Source organism: Molothrus ater, chromosome 1 (genome assembly GCF_012460135.2).
Source record: "Molothrus ater isolate BHLD 08-10-18 breed brown headed cowbird chromosome 1, BPBGC_Mater_1.1, whole genome shotgun sequence".
NCBI lineage: Eukaryota > Metazoa > Chordata > Aves > Passeriformes > Icteridae > Molothrus > Molothrus ater.
Window position 1 is genome coordinate 19648611 of NC_050478.2, and position 17709 is coordinate 19666319.

General features: G+C 37.6%; 1 protein-coding gene across 1 annotated transcript in view; it reads right to left on the reverse strand.

Moving 5' to 3' along the window:
* Positions 1–10966: 10966 nt before the first annotated feature.
* The window catches only part of PLXDC2 (plexin domain containing 2), a 256169-nt gene continuing 249426 nt past the window's right edge, over positions 10967–17709 (reverse strand). The window contains exon 14 of the mRNA XM_036401732.2: positions 10967–17706. Coding sequence (XP_036257625.1) covers positions 17590–17706 — 117 coding nt within the window. The 3' untranslated portion in view covers positions 10967–17589. The remainder of the gene's footprint in view (positions 17707–17709) is intronic.

Here is a 17709-nt window from a genome sequence, read left to right on the forward strand (position 1 = left end):
TTACTGTACCCAAGGCACAACCAAAAAATAACACCTTTTTGAACATTGAAGAATTTGGACAGAGTTGACAACAGTGACTCTTAAAAGCAGCTCCTGGGCTCATTTCAGTAAATTTTCATTCAGTCAGCTGACTTTAATGAGCTTGACTTTAATAGGGGTCCAACACCTTCTCTACAACTTTAATGAATTGAATCTCTTTTACCCATGTGGTGGCTCTGGGTTCTTATCCAAATTCTGCCTGAAAGGAATCGTAATTGATATTACTAACTAAAGAACTGATACCTTGATATACAGGCATGTCCCTAGATGAGCCAGCCAGCAAGTAAACAGTGGAGCTGGGAAGGCTTTATTCAGACTTCAAAGATGCCAAGGTTTACTGCAGCCTGAGAACAAAGTGACTGTCTAGCATTTCTGATCCAAAAGGGAGACAATCCATTAAAAAAATAGTCCTGTTACTTTGGAAAATAAAATCTTGAATGGTCTTTATACACAAGCATTAAAGAATGGAAAACGGATCTTTTGCTTTGTAGGTCACATTTAAGACTTCTAGCCATTAAAGAGAATTTTGCCTTAACAAATTACAGATCTACTGCATTTTAATGGCTTGTTTTCAGACAAAAGAATTTTTCACTTTGATATCAGTTGGAATGCATTGGCAAATTAATTACTGGACAGAGCTGGCAAGAAGAAACAGTATTTAGCAAAGTTATGTGCTGGGGTAAGAATATAGAGGTTAAAGGTTTTTGTGTACATCAGGAAGATGAGAGGCTTTAACTCTCTAAGTTTGTTTTTGCTCTGTGATGACTGCCCAGAACTGTGTTAGGAGTGCTGCCAAAATGGAGTCTTTCAGACAGGCTTCTCTTCTCAGCTGCCTGAGTGGGAGGTTTAAGCCTTGCTTTCACTACTCTTATGGATCAAGGTGCTGAACCCCCATCTACGCAGGAAGGCACTGTGGACAAGTTGGGATGTTTAATAGGGGCTGTTTAACCCCCATTCCTAAAGCAAGCCCCTAGAGTTAAGTTGCTGCCACATCCACAGCATGGCAAGGACAGCGTTTCTTTGTCCTAGAACCCCCTTGGGGGTCAGGGCATGATGATTTTCCCAGGATCACAGATGAGGAAACAGGTGGGTAATCAGGGAATTGCATGGAAATCTCCCACATCCGTAATGGCGACTAAATGTACTTTTTCTTGTCATCTGACTGTGTTTATCAGCTATATGTGACTCTCCAGGGTAGAAACCACCATGTTCATCATGGTATCAGCTGTGACAAAAGGAAAAGATAACCTTTGAGACAATCTTTATTCTTCCTGAAACAAAGACAATTCCCTTTTTGCCTTCTGCAAAAAGAGGCTGATAAATATGTCTTTTTGTCCTCTTTCACTCTGCTTATTCAGAAACATGTAGGCATTGAACTGATATTTATCTGCAGTGTTTAATATAACTGTTGAGGGCAAGGAGTAAAAAAGAACAAGGACAAAAAAAGCTTTTTCTTCAGTGGCTCCTAACAATGCCAATGGCAAGTTCTGCTTTAATAACAAAAGGAGCACTTCTGCTGCCTGTTGAAGCAGAAAGAATATATTGCTGAGGAAAATAAATCAATGTAAATTATTTTAAATGTCCTGCATTATATTATTCTAAGTCAGACAAAAAAGGTGAAAACGATGCTGTATGAAGTGGAGAAAGGATATAGCTAAATGGAGAAAGACATGAATTATTTAAAAGCTAATGGATGACAGAAACAATTCAACACAGTTGCAGATGACTTATGATCTGAGAATTTGCCTTACAAACTTATATAACATTAAGAGAAGTAGTTGGGTACTAATGCAGTAAGGTGATGTGAAATACTGAATTAGAAGGAAAAGAACAGCAAATGAGAAACCAAAATCTGTGCACTGGAGTGAACTCTATGCTTCTAGCAAGTTGCCACTTTTGCCACAACGTTTTAAGCAAAAGGCACTGATGAGTCCCAAACTCTGGGCCTCTGAGGCTGCACTATACTCTGTGTGATATATCCTGTGTGATTCTGTGGTCCAAGGATTCCTGGGTGATAGAGGGTTTTAGCTGAAGTTCAGTGCTGGGCTTTCCCCACCATGCGTGACCTGCAGTCCTTCTCTTCCCCTCCCTGGCCATTGGAGATGCCATAGATAAGTGGACAAGAGTAGAGGGGCCTTTGTAATTGGCTGTAGCTTTGTTCTGTGTCAGAGGATGAGGACAAGAGCTGCTCTGCTCCATAGCACACAGAAGTGTTACTGCTCTTGAATGACTTAGATGCCTTAAGCTACCTGGGACTGTTTCTGCCAGGATGCTGCAGTCAGCAGGTTGAGTGAAGTGAAAAAATTGCTGTGGTAATAAAACGCCCATAAGGCTGCTGCAAAATCACTCACACAGCAGCTTATGGAGCTAGGGAGCTCCATCCTGTCAGGAGGTATGGGAGCTTCCCTGTTGCCCCCAAAACACATCTTCAAAGCTACAAAAGCCAAAATTTTCTTATGTTTATCAAGTTTCAAGTGACTGCAGGACAGCTGCTTAAATACCATGCAGCCTCACTAAAGATGCCAGCTTTGTTATATCTTAGTTTGTAAATAATAAACTATAAATGGACATTAAAGCAGTCATGTAAGTTAACATGAGTGATACTTACAGCATAGCAATTTTAAAGAAATCAATTGACTAAACAAATATCATCAGGCAGATCAGAGAATAACTAGAAAGGAGTTCTTGTGTGTGTGTGCATATATATGTTTGATTTTAATGGGTCTGCTTATCAAGTGAAATAGCCTGAGGAAAGCAGCTGCCCTTAAGTGTAACTAAAACTGAAAAGACGTTGTTTATTTATGTCTAAATGACTGGCCCTAATCAGACATCTCAGGTAATATATAATCTATAGCTCAATGAGATCTGTCCCTGTGATTCAGCTGTAGGAAGCTTCCCTTGTTATGGAACATTTTGTTAGGGAGAATATGATATGATGTTGCCTACATCTGTCTGTCTACTGTAGATTGCTGCTCAGGAGATACTAAAGATGAGGAATGGCTAGCCTGAACATCACACTGATATGATTTGTGCTGTTTTCTTCTTCTGAGATGTGCTCACTTCTTAACTTCATGTTAAATCACCAAGCATTTGGCTGCAACAGATATTTTTTCCAAGCTGTACCTGTGCTATCAGCAATCACATTAATTGGAGTGCAGTAGCAGTGTTTAATCAGGGCAAGCTATAAGCAAGGCTCCATGAGAGAGGTGTGTGCACATTTCAGATCGTTATCTGCACTTTCTGGTTTTGCTTTCTGTACAATAAGGGACAGACTGCACCTCCAGACTTCTCAGCCTACATCAAGATATATGAATGTGTGAAACACCTGAGGGAGAAGAAAGGAACAATACTATAGTGAGAAGAAAATTCCCTGACATTCTGGAAGAGTTATAAATGTGTGTGTGAAGGACATTCAGAAGTAAAGTAACCTTGACTATGATTTTCACACTCATGTAGGTATTTCCAGAAGAAGAATAGTGATGAGTATGGGAACATGATGAGCTGAAATGACAAAGTGTCGATAAGCCCCTCAAATTTGGCTTTTTAAAGGTCAGAAAGTTTTTAGCATTAGAACATTGAAGGACTGGAAAATAGTATAGCACACGCTATAAATCTTCGAGCAGATGCCTGAAGAAAGCTATAAAAGAAATCAGTATTACAACATACATATGACTGAATTTCAATGAATCATCATTTTATAGTGGCCATGACATGAAATCTCCATCTTCCTCTGAAATTGAAGGTTAAGAATGATACAGTATTTTACATTTCCCTGATGTTTATATAGAACTCTGAAAACAGCACGAAGGAAAGCAGAAAAATAAAGCAGACATATTAAAAACCTTGTAAGATAACAGGGAAACCACTGTTCTGTTATACAGAATATTGTTTTGTTATTGAGATTTATTGAACTGGAAAAAAGCCCCAACTTAAATTAGTGCTTTCCAAAAAAAGCCCCAACTTAAATTAGTGCTTGTAACAATCAAGACTGCCTTTTTCTGGGTGCTGTAGCTTTATATATAATGTATGTAAACAATATGTCCAAAGATTTTTAGACTTTAGCACCTGAGAATTGCAATACAGAATCACCCTGAAATGCTCAGCCTGAAATGTTCACTTATAATAAAAGTGAACAGATAAAAGAGGAGAAGTTATAGTTCCACACATTTATTAGACTTTATAGATCCTAGTGGTCCATCTCATGAATCAGATCATCAGGATATACCAGTTACTTCTGCTTGTCTGAAAATCTTATTAATAGTGTATGATGCTTGTCCTGTCTCTTTTATTGTTTTAAGTAGGTCTAGGTCATAATAAGGTCTTGTATAAAAATGACCCCTTCTTATTCAGTGGCTTTGGTTCCATATTTTAGCTCATCTATATAATAATAAATATGGTTAAGTAGGATGGGTTTGTAATTATCGCTTTGCTCCAGGCAGCACAATTTGTCAAGGCAATAAAAGTGAGCAAGCTGGAATGTAGCCCTGCTCACACCTCATCAGCAGATTGTTTCCTGCAGCCCAGCTCCTGGAGGAGTGCTAGATGTGAGCAAATCCATCGAGGGCAATCAAAATGCACAGGTATTACTCAAGGCTGAAAAGGAAAACAACACCCCTGCCCAGACCTCTGACATCAGCATTCAGCCTTACGTGACCTGCATTACTGGAGCTGATGTATTGGGAGCAAAACCACCACACAGACCTTCAAGGTCCAGCAGTGATTTTTCTGGGCTAATACTTCATCAAAAATACAATTTGGTTGATGTATCATAAACAATTTTTTTAAAAATTACCATACAAAGTATATGGGTACTAGCACTCTTAGCAGAAAAATCTGTATTATGACTCTATATTAGTTCAGGGTAAATAATTTTTCAGAGAATTTTTTCTCTTTTTTTTGTTGAGCTACTGGTTCAGGGCCTTGGCTGTGTGGATCATCTCATTTAAGTTGGCAATATAATCAATTTAACATAACCATATTAGTCCATGATGTGGGCCAGTTACCAATATGAGTTTGGCCTGGTATGCTCTCCACTTTTTGGGAAACAAAGGGTATATATATATATATATATATATATATATATATATATATATAATTTTTTAAAATATATTTTAAATTAGTAGATTTATAAGTTAGTTTCAGCTGTTTTTTTTTTTTTTTCAGAAGCTTTTACTGAGTTCAAGAGCTTACACTGAATTCCTCCCAGATAAATTTCTTCCCCTGTGTTCCATTTCACTAAAGTGAGAGAATCCATTTTATGGTAAACTAACTAATTTAGAAATTTATTTAGCTGTCTGTAAGTCCCAAAATGAAACCAGCCTTTTTTTTTTTTCCCATTTCTTATTAATCTACAGGCCAGATGCATTATCTCACTTCCAGTTCTATTGAAATGAGAAAGAGGATTACTTTTTTTAATTCCCATTTGCCATCACTGCAGCAGTCCCAGAGAATTAGAAGTCCCTCTCTCCATTTATTTTTAGTACTCTGATTCCTGCCTACAGTTTGGAAACAACTTCTGCAATACCCAGTGCTGCAATATGGATCTTCATTCAAGTATTAACTAGCCTATCTTGGGCTCATTTACCATTTTAATAAAATTAAATTGGCAATGTTGAGTTTGAGTTTTATTTAAGAACAGTAGAAATAAAGTGACTTTTTGCTGCTCAAAACTAGGGAAATCTTACAATGACAGATTAGCTCTTTCTTTTTTGAAATTTTTAATGTTGAGATAAAAGACTAGCCTGTTGATTACAATGCTGGGAAACAGCATTGCTTGGGTTACTAACAACTGAATGCATTGCCAATGGGTCTTGAAAGTCTGGTTGTGTCTGTAGCCAGTACTTCAGGATTCCTCCCAGGGCTGTCCTGTACAGACACCTCATTACTTTCTGGCACATCTGCCAGTGTGAATATGAAGAATGCTGCAAGTATGAATATGTAGAATGCCTGGTTTTGCTGTTCAAATTGCACTTGGATTTTGAGCCTCTTAGGGAATCAGACACTGCTCTTTTCTGGTGTTTCCACCCATATTTCTCTTGTGTTCATTTATCTGCCTGTCTTAGACTTGCTCACCTAGCTAAGCTTGCTCACTCTCCTAAATCCTGGGAGCTTTTTCTAGTATTCCAGATATAAGGCTGTGTTTTGCAGTTTGTAGTATTTTCCCCATAAAAGCACAGAAGAAAAATTTGAATACTGGAAATCTCTGGATTTGCAGTAGAAAACTTAGAGCTATAAAGGACTTGGTTACAGCAGCTCCATGGTCACAGGTGAGGAGATAGAAGCTTCCTTTGACCATGCTTCAAGTCAGATGGATATGCTTTAGCTGGGTACATGATGCAGGTTATCTGTGACATTACCAGGGTGAGGTTGTGATGACTTGATTCTAGGAGCTCACTTAAGAATATGGATTTTAAAATTACTTACTATGGTTTCTTGTGTGTGTGCATTTTTAATTATTTTCCTGAGGTTTTAAAGCACTTCAGGTACAAGAACAGCTTACAGTTTTTTCTTTACTTTCGTTATTAAGCTCTATTAAGAGTCCTAAGGGTGTGGGAACTTTCATGCTGGAGATTTTATCAAACTGAACATTTCAGTTACCACTGAAAAAAAAAGAGAACAGAAACTTCAAATAGGTGGGAAATTCACCTCAGTCTCTTTCAAGCGCATTTTTTTGTGTTCGCTTTGTGTATGGTTGCTCTGGTTCCTGTGCTATTTTTCCACTGCTATGCCAAATAAGGTTGATACTGAAAATGCAGCAGGGATCCAAATCTTACCAAGGTAAATCCTGACTGATATAAATGGGAGCTGGATTTTGCAGAGCCATTTACCATGGGTTTCTGAGGCCAATAACAAAGTGAGGAGTGCTGCATTGCCAGCAGTCAAACCACCACCACCACCACCACCACTACCACCATCACCATCACTAGAAATGGTGGAGCATGAGAAGATCACATTTTATACCTATCACTGTCATATTTTCTGAAAAATCTCTTTGCCCAGGATTCTTCTCCTGGGAACCTGAGAAGCTGCAAAGAAAAATGAAAACAATAATTATCTGATTTGCTTCTCCTGTGTTTTGCTGCTTTGGAATGTGTTTGGACATTGTTTACCAATGGGTGATTTTTTCATTGGTTTCATGTGAATTGTTTTAACTTAATGGCCAATCAGGGCCAAGCTGTGTCGAGGCTCTGGAAATAGTAATGAGTTTTCATTATTATCTTTTAGCCTTCTGTCTGTATCCTTTCTCTATTCTTTAGTATAGTTTAGTATAGCATTCTTTAATATAATATAGATTATAAAATAATAAATTAGCCTTCTAAGAACGTGGAGTCATATGCATCATTCCTTCCTGCCATGGGGCACCCTGCAAATACAACATATTCCTGCTGGGTCTCTGTCTCTGTTGTGACAAGAGCAGAGATGGCTAATGGCCTCTGCTGTGCTGTACCCTTGAGGTGACCTGGTGGCATGTGCCCCTCCTCCTGAAACCCAGCCCCAGTTTCCTCCTGAAACTCTTGCCTTTGCCCACTCTGATGATCAGCAGTCAGCTGCTCCCATGTTAGATTCCTGTGAGCAATTCACCAACTGGCAGTCATTGTGAGGACATTCTCATTTTCAGAGCAACATGCTCCCTCATCACCTTCTGATGACCACAGTCATCAGATCAGAAATGCTCTTTGTAAGCTGGATCTCTGCTTTCCCTTTTAAAGCAATAACATGTGCTTCAATGCAGGGAACTTCACTGGTTGCTGGCAAGCTTTTCCTGAAAGGAATTGTGTCTCTGTTTAAGTCATATATGAGCATGACAGAAACTTTCATCCTGAATAAAGTTTTGTATTGCATTACATAACCTCTTAAAAGAAAAAGAAAAGAGCAACTGTTATAGCAGCACTTATATTTATGAGCAGTTTTTCATGGTATTTGCTCCACTTAGGCTATAATGCTTCTCTGATACAAATGCTTAATCTGTTCTTTATTTTCCAGAAAGCATGCAAATGTCATCCAATAATTCTCATTTCAAATCTACCCAGCCCTTTGGCTAATCACTGTGGTAAATATTTTTAATATTTTTTCAGAAATCTTTCAGATGCTACACAGAATTAGCTGAGCCTTGGTGTTTTTTTTTCCTTTCTTTTTTATTTTTTTTCTGTTAGATTGGAGTTTTTTTTGGCAGCAGTGGACTTCAACAAGACTGGCTGCTGTGCAGAGGCAGAGGGGAAGGCATCTTGCAGGTTACCATAGCTGATGTATCTGTTCTAAAGGAAGAAAGCAGCAAACAGCATAGTGTCTGAGATGATCTGGGTATGCACAAGTTTCAATAAGGTGACTGCGTATTAACCTCTCCTCTTTCTCTCCAGGTGTGCACCCCTTTGCCTCCCTAGGAGGTGCTGTTCAACTCAAGCACTCTGTTTTTGGGCACTTCAGTAAGTGATGACTATTTACGGCTTGCATATCCCAATTTAATACCAGTAGAAGAGAGCTAAACCTTTGCCTTCATTCAGCCATTGCAGTCAGTGGGATGATTAATGAAGGAAGATGCTTGGTAGTATATTTGAATATCACTCAAGTTTTTTCCCCTCCTCCCTTTGAACATTTTCTTAGTAATAACTGTAAAAAGATGCTTGTATATGGGATTTTTACCTATAGGTTTTTTAGTATTTATGTGCCATTACTAAATGTTTGCTTGAAATATTTGAAACTTTAGCAGTGGATTTTGTGCTAATATCAAAGATTAAATTAATTAAATATGGAAATTAATTTCAAAATATTTTAAATTATTTTACTAAAAATATATGCACAACAGAGTGGCATGCTAAATACAGTCAACAAGGGGAACACTAATACTATCAATCCAGGTAGGCATTCATATATTAAAACCTAATGAAAAAGTTTTGCTTTTTGTTCATATTTTGGGCTGCTGACTATGATTATAGCTTCATGGAAAATGAAAGGAAACTTCTCCTTTATTCAGATGAAATGTACTGCCCTCTAATTAATACTCAGGGTCATTCCATAACAATTTTTGTGAAAATACTTGAGTGTTAGTAGAGAAGATGAGGAATATTTATTTTCCAAGCATGGTTTTACTCATTCTTTTCCCATTATCACATGTAATGATTGACATTCATTTGCAGTACTTCAGCTGAGCTCTGTGCATGCTGTTCAACTATTAATATCCACTGCAGGGAGAAAGAAGGAACAAAACCACAGAGCTCAGAGTTTCTCTAAGCCAATGCATCATTATTCAATGTAGAGAGAGGCGACAGAACTTTTACTAAAACAACTGTGTCTATAAACCTTGAGTTGTTTATACATTATCTTAGAAGTGGAAAGCTGACAGATTTCCAGTCTGCAACAGGCAGTGGTTGGACAGAAGACAGGGACTAGGCAAATAAAAGCTCCATACATCATTTAGTTCCCAAAGTACAAGGTGACTGTTCTAAACCATTAGAATAGATGACAGCAAGACTACCCTCCACAGAGCACTTCATTGCTTCTGCAGTGAAAGGTTCATCTGATTTCATTACTTTCTTGCCCACGATTTCCTGTTCTGCAGGAAAGGGAGAAAAGTTTGGCTTTGCTTTGTGCATATGTGTTTGCACATCCTTTATTACTCATGATGCTCATCACAGATACCCCAGCATCCTGCAGGAATGCTTCACCTCTCCTCACTCCTAAGGCACCTAGCAAGTCAGGGAACAGCTTACTGTGATCCAGAGCTTTTTCACATCAGCTCCAGGCAAGAAAGTGTTTCCAGGGAAATGTATACCTGAATCTATATATTGGTGAACTGGATTCCTGAGGATGATGCTGATGAAAAATGACATAACATAAATGGGCAAGGGTGTCTTATGCCCTGTCTGCTGCTTGTAAAGTAACAGCATATGTCTAAAAATCCACATCTTGCTGACTGTGGGAATCTAGCATCCCTGATTTAACTGTATATTTGAGACACAGACATGACCTGAAACTGCTTGCTACTTCTACAATTTCCAATGACACCTCTAGACTGAAAAATTTACATTCTTAGGAAAATTTTTAGGTATCTGATCTTATATAAAAAATTGCAATCAATCAGTTGCAAACTCCCCAGGTTTCTTGTCAGGTCTGGTTCCCTCTAGGCAGAAATCTGCAGGCCAAGATAACCTCTGAGCACTTGTCACCTTCCACTGACATGCTCACCTGGACTGCAGGTGAGGAGGAGAGCATTCTGGGAGGGGATCTGTCAGGTCCTCACCTCAGGATGCAAAGCGTGCTGCAGAGATATAGAGTGAGACCACTTGTGTCATCTTTTATGGTAACAGAATGCTCTTGCTCTGAGAAAGCACTCAAAACTCAAAATGCATGGTTGACAGCAACTGGAAGGAGTGGCTGAGGGTGAGGGCATGCAAGCTGGGTGTGTGCATGGCTGCAGGAGACAAAGGCTGTGCTCACCACACAGGGATGACCTTGGAGACTGCTGAGGAGATCCTTGGCTCATGCTCAGCACTGACAAGGCAGAGGCTGGCACAAGGTCACGCTGTTTAATGGAGAGTGCAAGTCTTAGCAAGGTGCCACTGCCTCTTTGCTTTCCAAGGATGAATGGCACTTGCAGTCCTTCAAGCATCTCCTGCGCCGCCCTCATCCTGCCCACAGCCCATGTTGGAGAGGGGCTGTGGAGGGGTCAGGTCCCAGGTGGAAGTAATTCCATCCATTGATAGCACTGCTACGCAGAGTTTGTGCTTTGCAGAATTAGTTTTTTTGATCACAATCTTTGTAAGCCTAGACTGCCACTCATCTCTCCAGGAAGAGGATTCCTTCAGGGAACAGGTCATTATGAAAATGCCCACATATCCAGGAAAGGCATGCCATTTTCTTTTGGAAAGCTTCAGCTTGCCACGAAAACAGTGGTGAAATCCTGATGTACTCATAGTCAAGTAAGAGCTGGAAATTTTTAAGGTGAAAAACTTTAATAAAAGACCACATTGATGATATTTAGTCAAATCTGACCCTCAGATTACAGTATCTTTTGCTACTTCTCAAAAAAAATTTAACAACTTTTATTGAAACTGAAAAAAAAAGTCTAGTAATAAAACCAGCAGTCCAAAAAAAGCTAGACAGGAACAAGTAATATTTCTTACTAACAGCTTCTAGATGTCTGAGGAAATACTGTGCCACCCAAGCAGACAATAAACCAAATTTCTTTCGAGCTAACATTAGCAATTAACAAAATAGTCTTTTTGTTTTTCGAGTAAGAGCTACACCAAAGGAAATAATGCAAAATGCATGGGAAGAGTTTAATTAATTTCCCTAAACACCATATTCTTGGAGACCATAGAAACAACAGGCATATATATTAATTAATTGGGTAAAATTATCTGCTTAGTTAAATGGATGTAATTATTGTTAAATTAGTTAAATTATTGTTATTAGTTAAATGGATGTAATGTCTTGAGGTCTATCTTTTAAAGTCCTTTCACTGCTTTAAAAAATATCTGGGACAAGTTTTTCATTGAAGAGACTAGAATTTTGCTTGACCAAAATGTCTAAGCAAAACCTTTCTGAGAGATTCAGCATTTAGTTTGCTAATTCATGTGGACAGAATCTAGTCAATAACAGGAAAATCTACTTCCAAATAGTTCTATTTACCCAGAACCCACATACAGAGGAGAAATCAAGTGGTGTTTTTTTTCAGATAGAGGCTTATTTTGAGTGACACTAAAAGTGATCATGATGACACATAAATCAGAGCTTAAAGGAGTAAAAGAAAGTGAAGTAGTGAGAATGCAGAGTTAAGTCAGAGGTGAAGAACCAAAGGATAAAATGTAAGGTAGGATATAGGTATTGAAAAATCTTGCAAGAGAAAGAGAATTGTGTCAAAAAGTGTGGAATGTCTTCTGGAGTCATCATGAGACCCACTAAAATGAGTTGTTAATAGGAGAGCAACTATTCTGGTCGGGAAAGAACTGCATCAAGAGATGAGACTTTGTTCCTGTCAGAAAGATACTTTATTCTACTTGGCATGCTCAAGTGTTTTCTTCCCCATAAAACATTAAAAAGTCAAGAAAATCACTTAAGATTTGACAATACACTGATAGTTAAAGGACAGATTTAGATTTATGATATTGTTTCAATCAAGTCCAATCAGCTCAGACTTGAATATTTTATCCGTGCTCCAGCCGTAGGGATGCTGGCTGCTCTGATAAAATTAAATTGATTTGTTTCTCTCAGTTCCACACAAGCTACATCCTGCTTTGTCACATTTGGCTTCTGATAAAACACCACTGGCACACTGTGCACCTCAAAATGCTGCCTGTGGCTCAGGCCTATTTTCCCTAAGGAATGACATAAACCATCCATGAGATGAGATATAGACTCATGTAGATTTAGACAGAAGCCAGTTGTTCTGATGACTTTTTTTTAGTTTAAAATTACAGAGCTGGCATGAAGGAAGACCTCATGTGTTTCAACTCAGTGCCACTGGCACACAGTATCAATGCTCTCAAGACTGTAAATAAGGTTTCTTGCTGTGCCTTTAGAGCATCTGGGAATACTGAAATTCCTTCTCTTCTGCATTTTTCCCTTCTCCTTCTCCTACTCCAAAAAAAACAAGACCCAAACCCAATGTACCATTACATCCATAAAGAAATGAGTAGTGGGTATCAGTTCTTAAAATCTCTGTCTAAAACATGAGAATTAGGATTTAGGCTACCCTGTTGGTCAGTAGCATTTATTTCTGGAGCTTTTTAGGCTTCAAGCAGTTCTCTGCAAGAAGGCAGAGGCACATGTGTAAGAATTCCATTGGTCTTACTCTGAACCACAGTGCATGCTGCTGGTTTTTCTCTTCACTGGAGGTAATAAATTCCCCGAGATCAAAACTGTTGATCTGAGCCAAATTTGTGATCTATTCCAGTTCTGTTCCTCATGGCTAACACTGTGGACTTTGTTCAGCTGAGATATCTTCTATGTGAATGTCAAATGTTGTCTTTATACAAAGCTTCCTTGCTTAGCATCAGAAACTGATAACACAGCCATTGCTTTCTCCACTGTATGCACTCAAGGCAAAAATTCCCTTTGATGATCTGTGAACTGGACCATGATCCAACATGGGCTACTGTGAATGCTCTAGTCATCCACCTACTTTGTGAAAATCTGCCAGCTCTTGACAACTGCTTGCAAAACCTTGTTTAGAGATCCTATACAAATGAAATGATGTGTGTTACAATTTACAGTTTCTTTTGCTTATCCAAGAGGTTCTCTAATAGAATATAGAAATATTCTCTTGTTTTCATTGGGACTCTTTTCACTTTACAGAAAAGAATATCTCTTCCATGCTCACTGGCAAACCAGCTTCCTTTTTCATTGCTTCCACATTTGAATGGCAAACTAATGGTGTGACTACTCAGCTGTCTCAGGTACTCTTGTAGTGAGTTTTTTTATGGTTTGAGCACTGTTGAACAAGAAATATGATGAATTTTGCAAAGCTAAATATTCTGCTCAGCTAGTGCAAATTTAATTTGGTTTCCACAGTTTCTCAAAATACAGTGATGTATTATCTTTTCTCCCAGAATTCCAGCACACACATTAGTTGTAAAATGCTCTTGATCTGAAGCTAAATTATAATGTTGCATTGAAGTAAGTTTTTACTTACAAGACATCTATATCATTTGCAGCAGAAGCTGTAGAGATTGAGAAGGGCAATTATAAGAAAAAAACCCAACCCTTCAATATAGTGTTCTCTGGAAAATTGACTCCCTTTCACGGGAATGCTCAGAGCAGAAATAAATCAGGGTGTATACATCCCTCAGGTCCAGTGCTGATGGGTATGGAAGAAAAGTCCATGAAAAAAGGTCTTCTGAAAAGGCTTTGGATGGTATGCAACAATGTGCAACAAAATTTGAGCAAAGAGGAGAAAAATATGGAATAGCTGTTTCTGGTGAAAATCTGTGTTCTCTTATTCCAATAAATCGTAGGATGGTGCACTGAGGAACATAGAAAGCAATTAAATAATCCCATCTTTATAAGTATGCACATGTGAATGAAGTTACAATTCCACTTCATCAGAAGTTCCACAATTTCTTAATATATGAATACAGCTTTAGAAATTCTAGGTTCTCTTTTTTTTCAATAATTTCTGTGTGTGGTGATATGTATATATATATCTATATATATATATCACACACACATACAAATATATATATGTATAGCTGATTTAATGTTTCATCTTAATGAGATTTGAAAGCTACTTAGTAATGTGCCTTGAGTCCTTAGAATTAAAAGTTTCCTTTATCTCTGTGGAGGAGGATGAGGTGAAGCAGAGTACTGAGAGTGTTAGGCATTATGGAACAGTTGACACTAAAGTGGAAAATAATAAGAAAAAAAATGTGACACATCTTGCAATAATTAAACAGTATTAGATAAATAATTTTATAGGGAAGTTTAAGAGTTAAAATAACTGTTGGGATATATGACTCTGTAAACAAACATTTTTCTGAGTAAGATTCAAATGAAGGACCACTGGGAATGCTAGTGAAACACTGTTTCAGACACTTGGATGAAAATTTATGAATTGTTGAAAAACACTTCATCTGGATTTCTGAGAGGGTTATATGACATTTTTTTGGTCTGGGGCAATTAAACGTGTTGCTTTATAAAAATATAAGAATACGATTCTCAGTTAATCTCAATATTTTATCAGACCTCTAGATTAATGTTTGTATAATTTTTAATGTGGCAATTTTAATTATTAAAAAATTAGAAAACCAGATGGAATTACAAAACAGCAACAGATTACTTAATTAACTTTTGCCTATTGGGATAAATAGAACATACCACAGAATATATCAAAGCAGACACCAATGAGACTCTATACATCCATTAGTATGCAGGAGGTTTTCTCTTCAGACAGCAGTTCTTATCAGACATAAGCATATGCCTATCCATCTTATTGAATAAACCCAGCAACTCCTCATGTTATAATCCACAGCATATGGATTATAATCATGGCAAAAACCTGAAGAAGTACTCTATGATGCTCCCTGCAGACCATTGAAATCTCCCACTAAGTACATGAGGGGGAAAAAAATGAAAAAAATGATTGCTATCATTTTATGAAGTAGTACAACATGTAACTTAGTCTGCAAATACTAACAAGCATCCTTCAGCTGTGAAAGGGCCTTAAACAAAAAGTAATCAAAACATCAGATTTTAAAATTGTTGATATATTTGTCTAAGCATATCACAAATACTCTGTCAGCTCCATTGCCTGATATGTATTACATACCTGGGTAAAAATAGGAGTGAATCAGATGAAGAGCAGACCTGTAAACCCATAATAATATAAATCTTTACTTATATGAAACATCCTTTGAACTTATTGCAGTACTATGTAGATTTTTGCAAATTCTTAGTATAATTTGCAAAGATGTTCTCTGAAATAAAAATTATTTCAAATAGGATTCCAGAAGCTCTACAATTGCTTCTTTAGGAAAGAACCCCAGCTGATGACTTCCAAGATTCCCAGTAAAACTGATGATAATTATTGCACACCAAATACGTTCCTACATGATGTGCACTGATACCTTTTTATTTAATAAAAATGAGTGTCACCATATATATGTGCATACATTTGGTTATTGCTATCAGAATTAAAAGCCTGCAATTTAAACCCAGCCTATTAGAAAAAGGGCTCAGCAGACCCACACAAATGGAAATGACTACTTGCCACAGGTTTTTAACCAGGCTTTGAAACAATGTGTTTGTTAGTACCTTCAGATTAATATCAGTTAGTTTTTGAACAGTTTCAATCTCATGCTAGATGATTCAAACCAGATGAAAATAAAAATGTGTTACCCAAAACAAAAGAATACAGAAAATACAGTATTGTAGTATTTACTGAACAAAATAACAAAAATCATGTTTCCTTTTTTTTTTTTTAACAGCATTAAGTAATCAAACTTAGGCCATACAAGCATCAAGAAATGTAAGTAACTGTACTATTAAGGTGGTATCTACAACTTTTTTAAACGGGTCAAAATCCAAAACCACAAATGTTGTCTGCCTCACTTAAAAATCATTCAAGTGCCTTGCACAGTATGTAAATAAATTGATAGTAAATGACTGCTATGAAACGTACATGCAGTACCTGAATTTCATATTTCAATACCTCAGGCCCAGATCATCAAAGCATTTAGGTTTCCACTCCTCAAGGAAGCTCTGGGTCTCCATGTATATTAACCCCTCCCCTGAAAGGAGTAACTGGTTTTGATGGTGTGAATTTATAGTGTTGTCTTTCCCTGTGCAGGGAGGGAAAGGGTCAATTTTACAGAAAGAATGGTTCGAATAGGCAGAAAGTTTATGGACTGCAACTATATGAACCACCTTCCCTACACAACATAAAAATATTCTAATATTAAGGATTATTTTACAACTCAGTGGAAATATGCAGTAATGCAATTCATTTCCTTTGTCTGGATGACAAAAATGCAGTCTTAACAGTCACAAGAACCCGCCTTGTGTTAGCTATAAAAAAAAATATATTTATATATATATTTATGCAACTACTATGTGCATTAAACAAAACCACTGTATGAATCAGCAGGGTTCAATAACACTTGTATCTGAATCTCTGAAAGGGGTGCATTGAAGTCTATGGTGCTTCTCAGTAAGGACTCACAATGAAATGGTAAAGAATAGAAACCCATTTATTTTAAATCTTATTTTTCTTACCCCATTGCCTAAGAAATGGTCCATAAGCTCTCTGGCAGCTAAAAGGATCTGTTGCCTTTACTTCAACATACTGCTGAGAAATGAAAAATACACCTTAATACAAACCTGATAATTCACTTTTTAGGGAACACTGAAATCGAAAATCAGCCAAACATCATTGTGAACTCCCATGAAATAATTCCACCATCATGAAAATTCTCTGCTGTCTTCAGTTCTTACCAATCTGTGTATCATGAGTTGTTTAGCAGCCTAGTAATCAGCAATGTACAAGAAACATTGTATTATTCCTGGAAAGCATTTACATTTTGACTCACTCAGGTTGGCAGGTCGATTAAGAATTGAAAAGTGTATTTCACATCTGCTTATATAAATGTTGGAAAATTCCTTTGCTTCTTCTTTACCTGTCTTAAGATACTTTTCTCAATCACACTGTGATCAATGCCCTTTGCACTGGAATGGTACAGATTTTTTCCTCAGTCTGAGATAACAGAGAAGAAGACTTGAACCAAAGGGCAACACCCTTGCACACCAAAGCTTTATTATATTTCTGATTACTGTGCATCCCCACACCTAAAGCAAATAACATGGCTCTTGTGCCATGGTTCTGATACTGTAGGTGTCCACTGACAAGTGTTCTGCATGAACCATTGTGTCTCAGTCCACTAACAAAAACTACTGTGCAGTAGTAATCTGGTATCTTAGATAGTTTTTCTTCTTGGACAACGTTTATCCAGAATCTCCTTTCTATCAGGCTACAGCAGCTTAGGGCTCCTTTTCTTTAAAGAGAGGCAAAATAAATGTCTTACACCTGTAGGCCAGTACTGGTGTTCTGTCCCAGAAATTTTAGCACTGCTCTGATACGATGAACCCTTCTTTTTCTCCCACTGGTTCCACCTCAGCATAGGCAGGATGTCCAGATCCTCTTCTGAATTTCATTGCTGGCCATCTGCTTGGACGTCGCTA